The following is a 14,468-nucleotide window of genomic DNA, read 5'->3' as shown; positions in this document are numbered from 1 at the left end:
GCCCTGGCAGCTGGGGAGGGGGAGGACAGGGGACAGCTGCTTCTCCCCGGAGGGAGGGGATTAACAGCACCTCCCCACTGGGGGACAGACTGGGTTGGCTGTGGTGCTTAGAGCTGGCCGGCCTCAAACGTGTTGTTCTGGGGGCTCCTCCCAGCGTCTGGCTGACTCCCACACTTGGGGGGCCTCTTCCAGAAAGCAGAGGGAGGGGGCCCTTGGGTGGGCCTGAAGTGTAGGCCCACGAGGGGTGGCAGGAGATGGGCTGGGCTCTGCCCCCCGCCCCGTCTCCCTGCCCTGGGGACCCTGGCCCGGCTCTCTGCAGGGTGGCCGCGGGGCTGGGGTGGGGGACCTGGGTGACAGTGGCGTTTCTCAAGGGCGCGCCCTGCGCAGCACACTTATCTGAGCACCTCAATTTTCCGTCCCTCTACGATCGTCCCATTCAGCTTCTCCCGGGCTCGGTCAGCATCTGAGCTAGTTTCAAAAGTTACAAACCCAAAACCCTGTGAGCGGAGAAGGACAGACACGGAGAGAAAGGATGAGAGAAAGGAAAAAAAAGGAGGAGTGGGGAGGGAGAGAGAGGGAGGGGGAGAGAGAAAGATGGGCGGGGGGAGGGGGGGGAGAGAGAGAGAGAGAGAGAGAGAGAGAGAGAGAGAGAGAGAGAGGGACTGAGTCAGGTGAGTTGAAGGAGAGGTCGGCAGCCCAGAGGTCTGTTCTGGTACCACCGGCAGGATGCCCAGGAAGGGTCCGGCCCCAGGCGGGGGCAGCTGCCAGCCTGGCCTGAGCCCGGCCTGAGTTGACCGCCTGGCGCCTCCGAGAGGACAGGCCAAAGCCGTGAAAGAGATGCCAACCCGGCCAGGGGCCAGGACTGTGTCACCCTAATGCCACCTGGGGGGCAAAGCTGGGTTTCAGGACCTCCTGGGGGCAGCCCCACCCCCCATCACCCTAGGAGCCTGGATGGGGGTCTTCTCTTCCCTGAGCAGGGAGCAGGGCCTGTCTTTGCCCACCCTGCGGCTGTGCCCACCGGCCTCGGGGCCAGCTCCCGGGCAGGCCGGTGGCCCCCTGGCGGGGCGGCTAGGCGGCTGGGGACCCGGGGCTCAGCGGGGGCGCGGACAGAGAGGTCCCGGCAGCTCAGACAGAAAGCATCGCAGCTGCAGCAACGACACAGACAGCGGGGTGGGGGGGCGGGGGGGCGGAGGAGCGGGGAATACAAGCACCCGTGTAGCTCAGGGGTCCTCGGGCTCGAAGCTCTCCAGGAAGGAAACGCACATTTCACACGTTAGCCTGGCGGGACCTACAGCCGGCGCTGTAATGGTGGCGGCCTCTGGGCGGCACCCACCTTGGAGCCCCGCTCGTTAAAAATGATCTCCACGTCTAAAATTTTTCCGAATTGCTGCAGAGACAGAGAGGGGGGGTGGGGAGACAAGGGAGGGTGGGTTAAGACTGCCGGCCGGCCGGCTCGCCTGCTTCTCAGGAGACCCTCGCCTGCTGCCCGGGTCTGGCCCGAGCCCCCCTCCCCGCCCCCAGCCTCCTGCAGGGAGTAGGAGGGGCTCTAGGTGTAGCATGGTGGGGGGACGGGAGACCCCTCCCCACATTCTCACGGAGCGCGCATTCCCTGCCTGAGACCTGCGTGGGGGCCGAGGACCGGGGAAGGGTGCAGCGCGGTTGGAGTCCCTCTCCTCTCCCTGCCGGGACCTGCCCCAAGTTACCGACGGCCACCTCTAATTCACGCTAGAGGGTAAAGGGCTACAGATAGGTCCTTCCCAAAAGCCGATGGGCAGGAGCCCTCAGAAGAGACAAAGTGCTATGGACAGACCTGTGCTGCCAGCGACCTGTGCTGTTTGGGGCCGGGCTGTGTGGGGTGCAGGACAGAACCGATCCCAAACTCTACTTGACTGGGACATACCGGCCAGGCAGGCCCAGATGCTCTGGCTGCCCCCTTCCTGCCCCATCACCGGCCCAGAATCCCCCCGGGGCAGCCCTGTCTCTCTCACTGTCGCAGGAGACCACGAACCTGTGAAGGCCAAATCCCCGAGACCAGGTCCCGGGGGGGCCCTTCCGAGGCCTCTGGTATGTGTAGGCGATGGGCTTCCCCTCATCCCACAACACTGGGACTAGGGTGTCAAAGGAGCAGTGACGTGACACAGAAGAGGACAGCAATGCAATCTCAACTCTGACGGAAGGCTGGAACAGGGCTGGTGCTGCCTGTCCTCGTGCGGGGACAGGTGGGCTGACGCTGTGGTGAGGGGACAGGGGACGGGCGAGTTGACGCCCTGGAGCGGGGACGGGGACAGGTGATCTTACGCTCTGGTGAGGGGACAGGCAAGCTGACACCAGTAGGTGTCCGCTGTATGGGGAAGAGGGATGGGACGTGACCTGGGGACCGAGGTCAGGGCGAGCTTTGTACAGCGGCCGCTTTAACTGGGGACCCCCAGGATCAAAGGGGTTGGCAGCTGCCGGGGCCCAGGCCGAGTGGGGCAGAATCCTGATGATTCCGCATCCCAGAGGCCCCTCACTGTGTCTAAGCCCCCAATCCGATGGGGCCTGGCCTCCAAGAAGGGGAGTGGCTGCTTGGGGCCAAGTGTGGGTGCCGGGTCCATCCTGAGTCTGCCCTCATGGCACCTCCCCTTTGACAAATCCCATCTGGGTCGGTGGGGGGGGGGTGTGTGGCGTGAAGGCGGGGCTGGGGTTCAGAGGCCAGGGGTGGGGGCGGGCACAGTGCTGGCGGCGGGAAAGAGGGTTTGGGGAGAGGGCGGAGGCGAGGGAAGAAACGCGGGCCAGGCCCCCCGGGGTTCCGTGGCTGCGCTGTTTGGGACAGATGGCCTGGCCGGTGCCGGCCTGCTCGCCCACCGGGCAGCCGCATGCAAGTCAAGCGGCCCAAGAGAGTCGCCACGAGACTGGAGGCCCGCCCTGCTGGAACCAACTGGGGGAGTCCAGAAGGACAGTGGCGCGTGCTTGCTTCCCACGGTTTGAGCGTCTGCCCGGAGCCCCAAGGACACGGGCCCAGAGAGGGTGAGTGCTCAGCCCTCGGGCACACGGGAGAGGCAGGGCTGGTCGGCTGCTGGGCCTCGTGGGGCCAGGAGGCCGAGCTGCCCCTCCCGGTGCCCTCTGAGGGCACAGGGGTCCTGGGAGCCCCTGTCAGACCGCGGGGACTGCAGAGTGATAACCTAGCGGGCGCCTGATAACCTTTGGGCCTCGAGGGGCCTCTGAGAAGCGCCGAGGACGGGGGAGGGGGGGTGGGGGTGGGGCGTGGAGGTGCTGCGTGTCTGGCTGCCACCCCTTCTCCTTTCCACCCTGCAGGCTCAGGTCAGAGCTGGACCCAGGGGACCCCGAGTCGGGAGAGCCGGCACGGAGGGGCCGCAGGCACTCACCCCGAACATTTGCCGCAGGTCGGGGTCCCTGAACCGGAAGGGGATGTTGGAGACGTGTAGCCGCTTGGGCTGCTGCTTCTCTGTGTGGTCGGAGGAGTGGAGCGGCTGGCTGTCCGTCTGTGCCGCCTCGTCTGCCTGCTGCGGGGAGAGGACCCGGGCTGTGAGGTACCCCTCTCGGCCCCCGTCCCGTCCCGTCCGGAGGGGAGGCTCTGAAGGCCGGACCCTCCAACTCCCTGGGCCTCCCCATCCTGGGGCTGGGGGCCACAGGGGGGCCGGGCAGGCGGTTCTCACTAGGCGCGGCCCAGCGGCACCTTGACCTCCGAGGCCCCCCCTCCAGGCCTCTGCACGTGGCTGTGCCCGACACCACAGACGCCAACGTGGGGCCGGCGACCCTGGCCGGGTGCGCTGTCACCGCCTGGCTCAGCCCTGAGCACACAGGTCTGACCTTAGCGGTCCCTCGGCTGCACCGACTATCCTGACCCTCAAAGTCAAGGGTTCTCCCTTACCCCACACAACCCAAGTTCTGGGAGCACGGGGGCCTTTCTGGCTTCCTAGGCCTGATGAGAAGCCGGGGAGGTGTCAGAGCCCGCCCCCAGGCACGCACGCCCGCGAGGTGCTGCCCCTCGTCCTAGCCCCCGTGCTGTGCAGCACCCGGACCCTCCGCAGGGACAGGCCACCAGCGCACCAGCAGGCCGGCCCCCAGCCTGGTTCCGTCCCGGCCGAAGCACGGTGCCGACGGCACGTGGCTTGGGCTCCATCGACGTGTGCCCGGTGGGCGAGCAGGTGACCGACCCGAGTCTCACTGTGGCTCAGCTCACTGGCGAGGCGAGTGGGAGTGTCCAGGGGCAGCTATCAGCCAGCGACAGACACGGTGGGTGGCACCCACCCCGGGGGCTCCACTGTGTCCCCAGGTGCCCGGCAGGGATGCCAAGGCTTTCTTGGGGTCGCGTCCCCAGCACTCTGCGTGGCCTTGCGTCCTTGTCCGGGGTCTGCGCCTCGGACGGGACCTTGGCTGGAGGCACGAGGGGCGCCCTGAGCTTCTCTCTGCCCGGAGGGAGCGCAGGGGGAGGGTCCCCCGAGGCCCAGGCTGGACTTCGCAAGAGTGGAGGTGCTGGTGGCCGCGGCCTCGCTCACGGCTGGAGGAGCACGGACAGCTGAGCAGTGGCGATGGTCGGGGTGCAGAGAGCCTGGGGAGAGATGCCCGGACACCGCTTCCCACGGGCCTCCGAGAACTGCTGCTTCGCTGGTTTCCTTTCTGCCGGGTTTCCTTGCCGGCAATCGAGGGGGCGCTGGCCGCTACCACAGGCCTCCCAGAGTTCGGACGGGTGAGCAGGGGGAGGCCCCGTGCCCGAAGCTTCCTTCCGGCTGAGGAAACGGAGCCCGAGAGTCAGAGCCTCGTCCAAGGCGACGGCTAGTGGCCAGAGGTCTGTCTGTGGGCTCCTGAGTGGCTGCCCTCAATGGCCAACCGTTCATCCTTTCTGGAAGGAGGGGGCCGCTGCCCTGCTTCGGCACTCGGCCAGGAGGCCTCTGGCCAGGCGCCAGGGTGCCACAGGCGAGGGGGGTGGACGTCATCAGCTCCGGGGCCGCTGGTCCCTCGCACTCGGGTCTGCAGCACACGGTGTGCGATCCCAGGTGTGGTTTGAAGCCACCATCCTCCTGTTCACCTGGGGACGTGTGTGGCCCAGGGAGGCCATCCCACGAGCGGTGGGCCCCATTCTGCTGAGCGTGTGTTCTCTGAGCCCTCCTATCGCGATGGCTGGCAAGAGTGACGTGTGTCCGAGGGTGGGGCTGTAGGTGATGGCAGCGCCTGGGCCTGGGGGCCACCAAGCAGCCCCAGGAGCCAGTCTGCTGAGGCATCCAGATGGGGGGTGGGTGGCAGGTCTGCGGGAGCAACGTCTGGCAGCTGCCTTTGGGCACCTGGGGGGTGCTGGGGAGCACCCGGGGGCTCCTCCTGCCCAGCTAGGGACCTGCAAATGCCCAACAGTCCGGCCCGCCCCGCCCCCTCCCCCCCCCAGTTGTCCTCCTCCCTTGGTCCCACTCTGCTGTGCAGAGAGAAAGCCTATGTTAGTCCTCCAGAGGCTCGTGGGTGCCCCTGAATCAGAGCAGGGCCGGCCACGTACCCGCTGACTCTCCCGCTTTCTGGTTACGACAAAGTGTGGCTCTTTCCGTGCACTGGTCAGGGTGGGCCCAGCGCCCTCTGTCACTCCAGCCCCACCCAGTGCATTTCACACAGCTGTGCCCTCAGTTGCTCCTGGGTACGGGTGACTAACGGAATCCCCCTAAATTTGGGGATTCGGCCGGGGAGGGGCATGTAATGCCGGCTTGGGGCCAGCAGAGGGCAGCGGTCAGCTTAGCCAGCTCGCACCCAAAGGAGCGGGGGAGCCCTGGGCACAAGGTGGAGGGGCGCGGGAGGGCGCTGATGAAGTGAGGCGCCTGCGGCCTTCCTGGACTGAGTCTCTACCCTGGGCCTGTCCTCATAGCAGGGCTGAGCCCACTGTGAGCCTCCACGGTCCGGGGGCCTCCTCCGGGCCTCACCGTAGAGGCCTTTAAGGGGAGCCAGCTGAGGGCCAGGAGGGGGAATGGGGCGTCGGGGGGAGGTCACGTGGGATGAATCGTGAGTGGGGCCAGGGCACAAGCAAGAAAGGAGCCCCCTCACCCCAGCGCAGCTACACGCAGAGGCAGGTGAACGGGTCCAGTGGCTGTAAGACGGTAAGATGGGCAAGTGTCCCCGGCGGGGAGGGGGATGCGGTGGGGGGTGGGCCGGGCTGTGCTGCCTTTCCCTGGGACTCCCCATTTCTTTCCTGTCCCTTTTAAAGCAATCTTTGGCCCCAGGGCTCCAAGGCAGGGAAGAATGAAGCAACAGTGACCACCTCCCCACCGGCCTCCCTCCTGCCCCGTCTGGCCACAGCGTCCTTGTCCTTCTCCGTGTCACCTTAGCCATCACTCAAGGCCAGGAGCCGACCCCTGGTGGGTGGGAGGCAGGGTCCACATGCCACCCAGGGCACCTCCATCCCCAGAGCCTGCAGCCCCTTCACCTGGGGCTCCCCGAGGTCACTCAGCACAGTGAGAGGTGTAGAGAGACCCTAGTGGGGGCCAGCGGCCTGGCGGGCACTCAGGCAGCAGGCAAGGACCTGGCAAGCTGGCCTGGGAGGAGGCGTCCTCCACGGGTGGGTAGCCTCAAGCCATCTGTTTGCGACGTCTTCTTCGTTGTAAGGGGCAGCCCCCTCCTTGGGCAGAGCCCTGCGCTCCCACCGCGGACCCTGAGCCACGGAATGTTCTAAGCTCTCTGCCGGCCACTGCACCTGTTGCACTGATGCTGACGGATGGCCTTGTCTGTCGGCACCCTGCCAGCGTGGTGGCGGCACGCGGCTGAGTCTCCCCGGGCTGGGGGGACCGAGGTGGGGGGATACATCTGCTCTTCCCCTCTGCGCTGCGACCAAAGTCCACCCTTTTCCTTTTGCTTAAAGCTCCAGGAGCGAAGCACGCAGGGGAGCGAAGGCCACAGCTCCTGTTAGCGTGGCACCTGCTGGCTGGGGAGGACAGAGAGGAGGCTGTGGTGAGCGGAGGACCCCGCCCACAAGGATGGGATGTGTGACCCAGCACGGAGGTGTTCAGGCTTCAGCTGGGAGCTCTGGGCAGCTTCTCTGGAAAGAAGAAGGTGGCTACCGGAATCTCAGAGCAAGATCTCCTCTCCTCCCAAGGTGGGCAGCCTCTGCCTGTGGACGCTCCAGGGGCTGAGTGCTCCTGGCCTCCAGTGGTGGCCCAGCTCTTTGCCTGGGTGTCTTCAGGTCCTCTGCAGGGCTCAGGTGGCCCCGGGGCATGATGAGTCCCGGTCGCTCCTCCTCCGTATCCCTGGACGGAAGACCTACGGACCCTGACCCCCTTGCAGGGACTTGGAGACTCCAGCCGACCGAAGGAAGGTCAAGGCTCCCCATTCACCAGGCCCGGGAGCTCTCCTTGGGAGGCTCTCGGCCTGGGAAGTGAGATGCTCACCTCTTGGCACGAATCCTTTCTGGGACTCCTGAGTCCCTTCCACGACCCACACTCTGTCCCATGACTGGCCCCCTGTTGACTTTTATGTCCTTGACTGGTGGGAACCGGTGGCCACCGCGGGGCAGGGGGGTCATTTCTTCCGTGTGCCCCCAATGCTGGCTCAGTGCGCGCCCCCAACAACCGTCTGCCCAGTGAAGAAGACTTCATGCTTTCCCCCGTTAGGCCTCATCTGGTGATGCAGGGTACCAAGCAGGCCCCCTGGCTGGCTTCTGCCGTGCAGGTTTGCGTGGTCGGCCCCCCACTCCGAGGCATCTGCCCGTCTGGCCATCCTGTCTCCTGTGCTTGCTCCCAGGGCAAATTCCCGGGCCTCAGTGTCTGCTCACGAGGAGGTCACATCGCGGGAGGTTTGGCCGGACACATGCTTTCCCATCAGAACGGGCCCATCTGCCAGCAATGACAGTGCACAGAAAGGCCCCTCTGGCTCTGGTGTGAGCACACCCCGCTCGTGGGTTTCAGGAAGCAGAAGCAGACAGAGCGGCCCCAGAAGTACGTGTCAGCTCCGGGTTCCAGGACCCACGGGTGTCGCCTTTTCCCCCTGTAGGAACCCTGGGGGGCGCCCATGGGACGCGGGGATGCGGGGAGTGGTCAAGTTGACTCAGACTGGTGGCAGTCCGCACGGGGAGGAGGGGCAGCGGCTGGGCCCCAGACGAGGGTCGGGGCCAGCCCAGCAGGCAGGTGCGCCCACACAGGGAAGGTGGGTAGTATCTGGATCCACACGGTGCCCCCACACCCCCGGCAGCCAGGTCGGAGCAGGGGGAGGGCTGAGGGAGCGCAGGGCAGGGGCGCCCATCGGGACGCTGCCAGGGCGGTGCCCCTCCCGGGAGGCACAGGGCGTGCTGGCCTCCTGCCCAACCCCTGCCAGCCAGCGCTGGGAGGGAGCCAGCAGGGACAGCCGATGCCCCCAACGCCCTGGGGCGGGCAGGGGCGGGCGCCTGGAGGAGGCACTTGGGAGGGCCGGGGAAGGGCTGGAGCAGGCGGGGTTCATTCAGGCTGGTCCCCGGGAGGGGGCTGCCCTCGTGGGACACCCACCCCCGCAGGCCGGCCGCTCGCTCCCGGCCACAATCCTTCGCTGTCAGGGAATGTCTGAGAAGCGGCCGGCTCAGCACTTTCTCCTCAGAGCCGCATTACGACCACATAATCAAGGCTCTCTGATTGGAGGGCAGCCAGGCGGGTACATTACGAGCGATTAGAAACGATCGCCGTGCCCGCAACCCGAGACATGCGAGGGGCCCCAGGCCTCCTCTCCCACTGCCCCGTCCCCGCCTGCGCAGACACCCGGGCCCGGGCCTCAGCCGGCTGCGGGGTCACTGCCCACCCGCGGTGCCTGGCCCTTGGTGTTGACAGAGACTCTCGGTGTCCGAGGCTGAAAGCCCCTTCCCCGGGGGGCAAGGACCTGGCTCCCCACCACGAGGCCCCTCCCGGCCCCTGACCTGCTGGCCCGTGCGGCCCTGCCGAGCCTCCCCTCTGGGTGGGCGTGCCCCCCCCTTCCCCGAGGCTCCAGGCTCCAGGGGCCCCCTTACCGGCACAGTCTGGGCCCCAGCGATGGGCTGCGTGCTGGCCTCGGGGCCCGGCTGCTCGGGGTGGGTCTGTGCTGGTGTGTACAGGGTCATGCCGTGCTCCGGGGGGACCGGGGTCTGGCCCGAGTACTCCTGCGTGGGGTGCGGAGGGGGTGGCGCGTACTCGGCAGGGATGCCGTTCTGTGGCGGAGGGGGGTACTGGGCGGGGGGGTAGGGCTGGGCCATCGCTTCAGGCGGAGCCGTGGCGTCCTGATTGCCCTGTGGGGGGAAAGAGAGTGGCTGGTTAGACCGTTGGCGGGCCCCGTCCCTGCCCACCTTCCTTGTGAGAGTTCACGGGCTGAACGGGGGCGGAGGGGGGCGGGTTCCAGAAGCTCCCGTGGCCCCTCAGCATTGCCCAGGCCCCCTGGGTGGTGGACTCCCCGACACGGGGCTCCAGATCTGAGCCATTAGAGGGGACTGCCGGGGCGGCAGGTGTCTGGGGAGCTTAGGGCTCGAGACCACTCGTGCACACACTTGTCGTTGTCAGACCTGAGGCCACTAAAGTCGCACGAAACCGTAGGAAAGGACCCCACGCGACGTCGTGCACCCTGTACCCAGCATCAGCCAGCGGTGACCTCTCGTGACGCCATCCCACCAGGAGACACTGATCCAGACAAGCCAAGAACTCTCTCTCGTCACCCTCAGCGCCACACCCACACCCTCCTCCCCGATGAAGGCTTTCAGCCTTGATTTTCCCATTGGTAAAGGAGGTGAAGGAGAACCTCTGCCCAGAAGGTGATCAGAGTTGATCCCACAGAACTCGGGAGTCCGCACCACACGGCCCCCCTGATGGCCCTGATGGTGAGGTGTGGTCTGTGGGGCACGGAAGGTTCTGGCTCTGTCTCGACGACAACCCCTGAGCACATCTCCAGAAGACCCCGCCCCACCCTTGCAGGGCTGCTGCCCCAGGCCCTGGGCAGGATCCCGGCAGAGCAGAGGGGTCTTCAAATGGGGAGCCTGGACGCAGCAGCATCACCTGGGATCTTATCAGCAGTGCAAGGTCTCGCCCTCACCCCAGACCTCCCGCTGCAACCTGGGCACTTGTGGGAGCCCCTGACGTGGCCCTGGGAGGAAGGGGCCCAGAGAAGGGACTGGGGTCCTCAGGCTGTCAGAGGGGAGGTGGTGGGGAGGGCGGGCTTTCAGCAGCCCCTCTGAGCAGGCGAGACACTCTCTGGCCTCCTGAGGGTGTCCCCAGGGGAGAGAATGCCGTCTCTGAGAATCCCGCCTGCCGATGTGGAAGGACCCCTGCACAGACTTACGGTGCTTTCCTGATGTCTCCCTGGGGAGGAGCCCCGTGCACTCCCATGTTGCCCCTGTCACGCCGACCGACCGTGGCGGGTTTCGAGGCTTGTTTCCTTGTCCACCCCTCCCCCTGCATGAGATAGGTGCTCCTCTGCCCCCTCCTTCATCAGGTTATACTCATTTACCCATAACTGTGGGGGCGCCAGGCCCATGGCCGTGGCGGAGAGTCAGGCGGGATGGGCAGCCCGGCCCGTGCAGACTATGCAATCCGGAGCGGGGGTAAATTCGGACAATGACCCAGAGCGTGAGGTGCTCTGTCCTCAGGAGGGTGTTGACGAATGCGCGAACGCCCTGGGCTGGGTGTTCTGTCTTCCGGCCGGGGCCCTGTCCACCTGCCCACCTCCCTGCTAGTGGGGGGCTGGGGGCCCACTCTCTGCCAGCACCCCCCACCCAGTGCCAGCCTCCCTTCTCAGCGCCCACTACCCCTAACTCCTGGGGTGACCCTGCTGAGCGCTGGCCTAAGGAGCCGAAAATCCTGTCCTTCTCCTCCTCCTGTGCAAAGCTGCCGGGTCCCACCTCTGTCTGCAGAGACTGAAGCCCGGGCAGTGTCGGAGTTCCAGAGAGCAGGAGGGGAACACGCGTGTGCATGCACACACGTGCACGTGTGAGTGCACGCCCTTCGCTGGACATCCCCCCTCACCGCTCCAAAGTAGCCCGTGAGGTCCCACTACCTGCTGTGAGCAGACGTGCCGGCGGGGGAGGGGGTGGGCTCAGGGTGGGGAAGGGTCAGGTGAGGGGAGGTGGAGGGTTGGAGGAGGCCAGGGAGGGTTGGAGGCCAGGGAAAGGGGTGAGGGGAGCGGGAGGGGGCAGGAGGAAGAGGAGATGGCCAGGGTAAGGGGGAGGGCACTGTCAGAAGCCTCCAGAGATCAATTAACTGATAAATATTTGATCAGAACCTTCACTAACATCTTCCCAGTGTCCCCGCTTCCCTACCTCCTCCAAGGCCTGGGAAGGAGGGGCTCTTCTCCCCTCCGTGCCTTCTCACCCCGCCCCCACCTCTGCCCAGCGCCCTCTTCCCTGGGTCCCCTCGGGACTGAGTGACAGCAGACACCCCGTCGTTCCCCCGCCCCGCACTGCAGTGGCTCCCTGGGCTGGACACAAAGGCGGGACACCAGGCAGCATGTTTGTGGTTACTGAGTGCCGGGGTCCGGAGGCGTCTGGGTGGGCAGGAGGTGGCATTTGGGCCATTTAGCACAGGACAATAAATCAGCACGTCTGAGAACATGGTGCTCTCTGTTTTGCAGACATTAACTCACTTAATCCCCCTCCAACCCACAAGGCGAACAGCATTCCCCATTTCCCAGCCGATAAAACTGAGGCACAAGGGCTAAGTGACTGGTCAGGCTGCCACGGCAAGAGCTGGGAAGGCAGCGCAGGCTGCCCGGCCCTCAAACCTATGCCTCTGCCCCTCCACGCACAACTGTGGCCCTTCGCGGGGGTGTCTCTGCGGGGGGTGAGGTTTTACAGCTGAGTGACAGAGTTCAGAGCCTGGGCTACACAGGCAGGGCTCCCTCTTAGCCCCTGGGTGGCCCCGGGTGACCATCCATCCTCTTTGACAAGTTCCCTCAACCTGCAAGAGGTCGTCACGGTGCCCGGACAGAGGAAGTGCAGCATAAAGGCTGGCGACTGTGACTCGGGGGTCTTGGGGAGATCCTCACCAGCCCTGCCTTGTGTCTCCCCCACACCCGCGCTGGAGGTGGTTGTGGTCAAGCGAGTGGCTCTCACCCTGGCTGCACACCCCACGCCTGGACCCCTCCCCAGGGCGTCTGAGTCAATTTACATCCAAACTTGCCCAGGAGGTGCTGATGTGCAGCTTGGGCTGAGGGCCCTCGGGCCGTACTTGATGGGAAGGCAGGGGGTACCAGGTACACCCTGGGGGCGTGTCAACACCTGACCCACAGAGGGCAGCATGGCCAGTGTCACCACGTTCTTTTTCTTCCTTCTTCCTTGGTCTGCTGGGGCCAGAGTCAAGGAGAGGCTTGGCTCTGAGGCATGAGCCGAGCAGAGTCCTCCTGCTGGGCTGGGGGCTCGTCTCAGCCGGTGGCATTTCAGAGCAGCCTGTGAACATGTCTGGCTCCCCAGGGGACTGGCAATTCCCAGAGCACGAGAGCAACTCACTCATTCTCTGCTCCCGCGTCCCTGCACTCAGCACAGCACTTCACCGCACCCGGAAGAGTCTCAACGCACATCGGATGGGTGGACGGGTGGATGGATGGACAGATGGATGGATGGATGGATGGATGGATGGGTGGATGGAAAGATGGTGGATGGAGGGATGGTGGATGCAGGGATGAATGGACGGATCAATGGACAAACAGGTAGATGGATGGACAGATGGATAGGTGAATAGATGGATGAGTGGACAGAAGGATGGAAAGATGGATGGATGGACAGAGGATAGCATGGGTGGATGAATGGATGGGTGGAAAGATGGATGGACAGATGGATTGACGGACAGATGGATGATGGACAGACAGGTGGATGACTGGATGGATGTATGAATGGATGGGTGGAAAGATGGATGGACAGATGGATAGGTGAATAGATGGATGAGTGGATAGAAGGATGGAAAGATGGATGGATGGACAGAGGATAGCATGGGTGGATAAATGGATGGGTGGAAAGATGGATGGACAGATGGACTGACGAACAGATGGATGGATGGACAGACAGATGGATGTATGAATGGATGGGTGGAAGGATGGATGGATGGATGGATGGATGGATGGATGGACGGACAGATGGATGGATGAACAGACGGATGGATGACTGGATGGATGTATGAATGGATGGGTGGAAAGATGGTTGGATGGACAGATGGATGGATGGATGGATGGGTGGACAGGTGAATGGATGAGTAGCGGGACAGTTATTATCCCACTCCCTTTCCCTCTCTCGTGTCATCACGTTAGCCTGATAAAACCAGTAAGATCCAGCTCTGCCCACTGTACTCCACGGCCCACACCGTGGGAGAAAAACAGAAGCTCACCCTGAACGATTCACTTAAGTTCACTGACTCCTGATAGAAGCAGGCCTGGCATTGCCACTCAGCTGTCGCTCAGCTCTGGGTGACCAGTTAACTCACCCTCCTCAACCCTCCCTTCTCCGCTACCCTCGCTCTTGGCGATAAACGTCCACACTCACCTGTTGGCCTGCCTGCCTCATATCCTAGAGCCCAGCCCTTCTCACCAACACGTGTTCACGGTTCTGGTGACCCACTGCAATCCCTCCCGTGACCGGAATGGGAGAACCTCCTGGACCCCGCAGCCTCGTCAGCCTACACCCCCGATTCACTGCTTCCCCACAGAGTCTCTCGAGTGAGCCGCCTGGACCTCTGGCCCCCAGTCCCTTTACTCCCACACTTTCTCAGCCCCACTCCCAACTGGCTTTCCCGGCACCGTTTCCCGAAACCACCTTTGTCAAGGTTCCCACGTCTGCCATGCTGAAAGCCTCGCTGGGCCTCATCCCTCAGCAGCACTGGAGGTGCCGACCGCTCCTCTCTCCAGAGACACTGTCCTCTCTCGGTCTGGTCAAGCCACACTCTGTTCGTTCCCTGGCTTCGTTGGAAGTTCCTTCTACATCTGCGTTACTGTCTCCTCCCCTCTCCCCAACCTGTAGATGCTAGAGGCCCCCAAAGCCCAGTCCTTGGACCCTCTCTTCTGTGGCTCTTCACTACCTTCTCTTCACTACCTCAAGGTTCTCAGTCTCAATCTTAAAATAGCAGCTGTATGTGGGCCAACCCCAAGTTCTATCTCATTCCCGGGCTCTTCCCCACAATTCTGCGGTCTGCACGCCTCATACGCACGAGTCGAGCTTGACCTCCCCCTCCCCATGGTCCCCATCAAACTGCCCCCCTTGAGGTCTTCCACATCTCAGGAAACACCCCTGCCCACAGGCCAGGGCTCAGCCCTACACCTGGGGTGACACCTTTCTGTCCACTGCAAACGATCAAGCAGGAAGTCCTGCCGGCGGCACCTTCAACACGTGCCCAGAACCCAACCACCTTGACCAACTCACCGCTCCCACCTGGGTCCGGCCCCCACGACGTTCCCGTCTCCCTGCTTCTGCCCCCGCCCCTACAGTCCGTCCTCTCCGAGGAAAATCCAGAGTTCCGACGTGGCCCGTTGGCCCTGCCTGACCCGGACCCCCCAATCTTGGGTCCTCACGTCCTGCTTCACTGTCCTCGCTTGTT

General features: G+C 64.5%; 1 protein-coding gene across 3 annotated transcripts in view; it reads right to left on the bottom strand.

Moving 5' to 3' along the window:
* The window catches only part of RBFOX3 (RNA binding fox-1 homolog 3), a 365,776-nt gene that overhangs the window by 12,149 nt on the left and 339,159 nt on the right, over positions 1-14,468 (bottom strand). For all 3 annotated transcript variants that reach the window (XM_049635557.1, XM_049635558.1, XM_049635559.1), the window contains exons 5-8: positions 8,939-9,193; positions 3,366-3,503; positions 1,334-1,387; positions 405-497 (exon numbers count right to left, since the gene is read on the bottom strand). In XM_049635557.1, coding sequence (XP_049491514.1) covers positions 405-497; positions 1,334-1,387; positions 3,366-3,503; positions 8,939-9,160 — 507 coding nt within the window. In that variant the 5' untranslated portion in view covers positions 9,161-9,193. The remainder of the gene's footprint in view (positions 1-404; positions 498-1,333; positions 1,388-3,365; positions 3,504-8,938; positions 9,194-14,468) is intronic.

Source organism: Panthera uncia, chromosome E1 (assembly GCF_023721935.1).
Source record: "Panthera uncia isolate 11264 chromosome E1, Puncia_PCG_1.0, whole genome shotgun sequence".
Lineage (NCBI taxonomy): Eukaryota > Metazoa > Chordata > Mammalia > Carnivora > Felidae > Panthera > Panthera uncia.
Note: the sequence above shows the minus strand (reverse complement) of the source record. Positions and strands in the feature narration are given on the sequence as shown.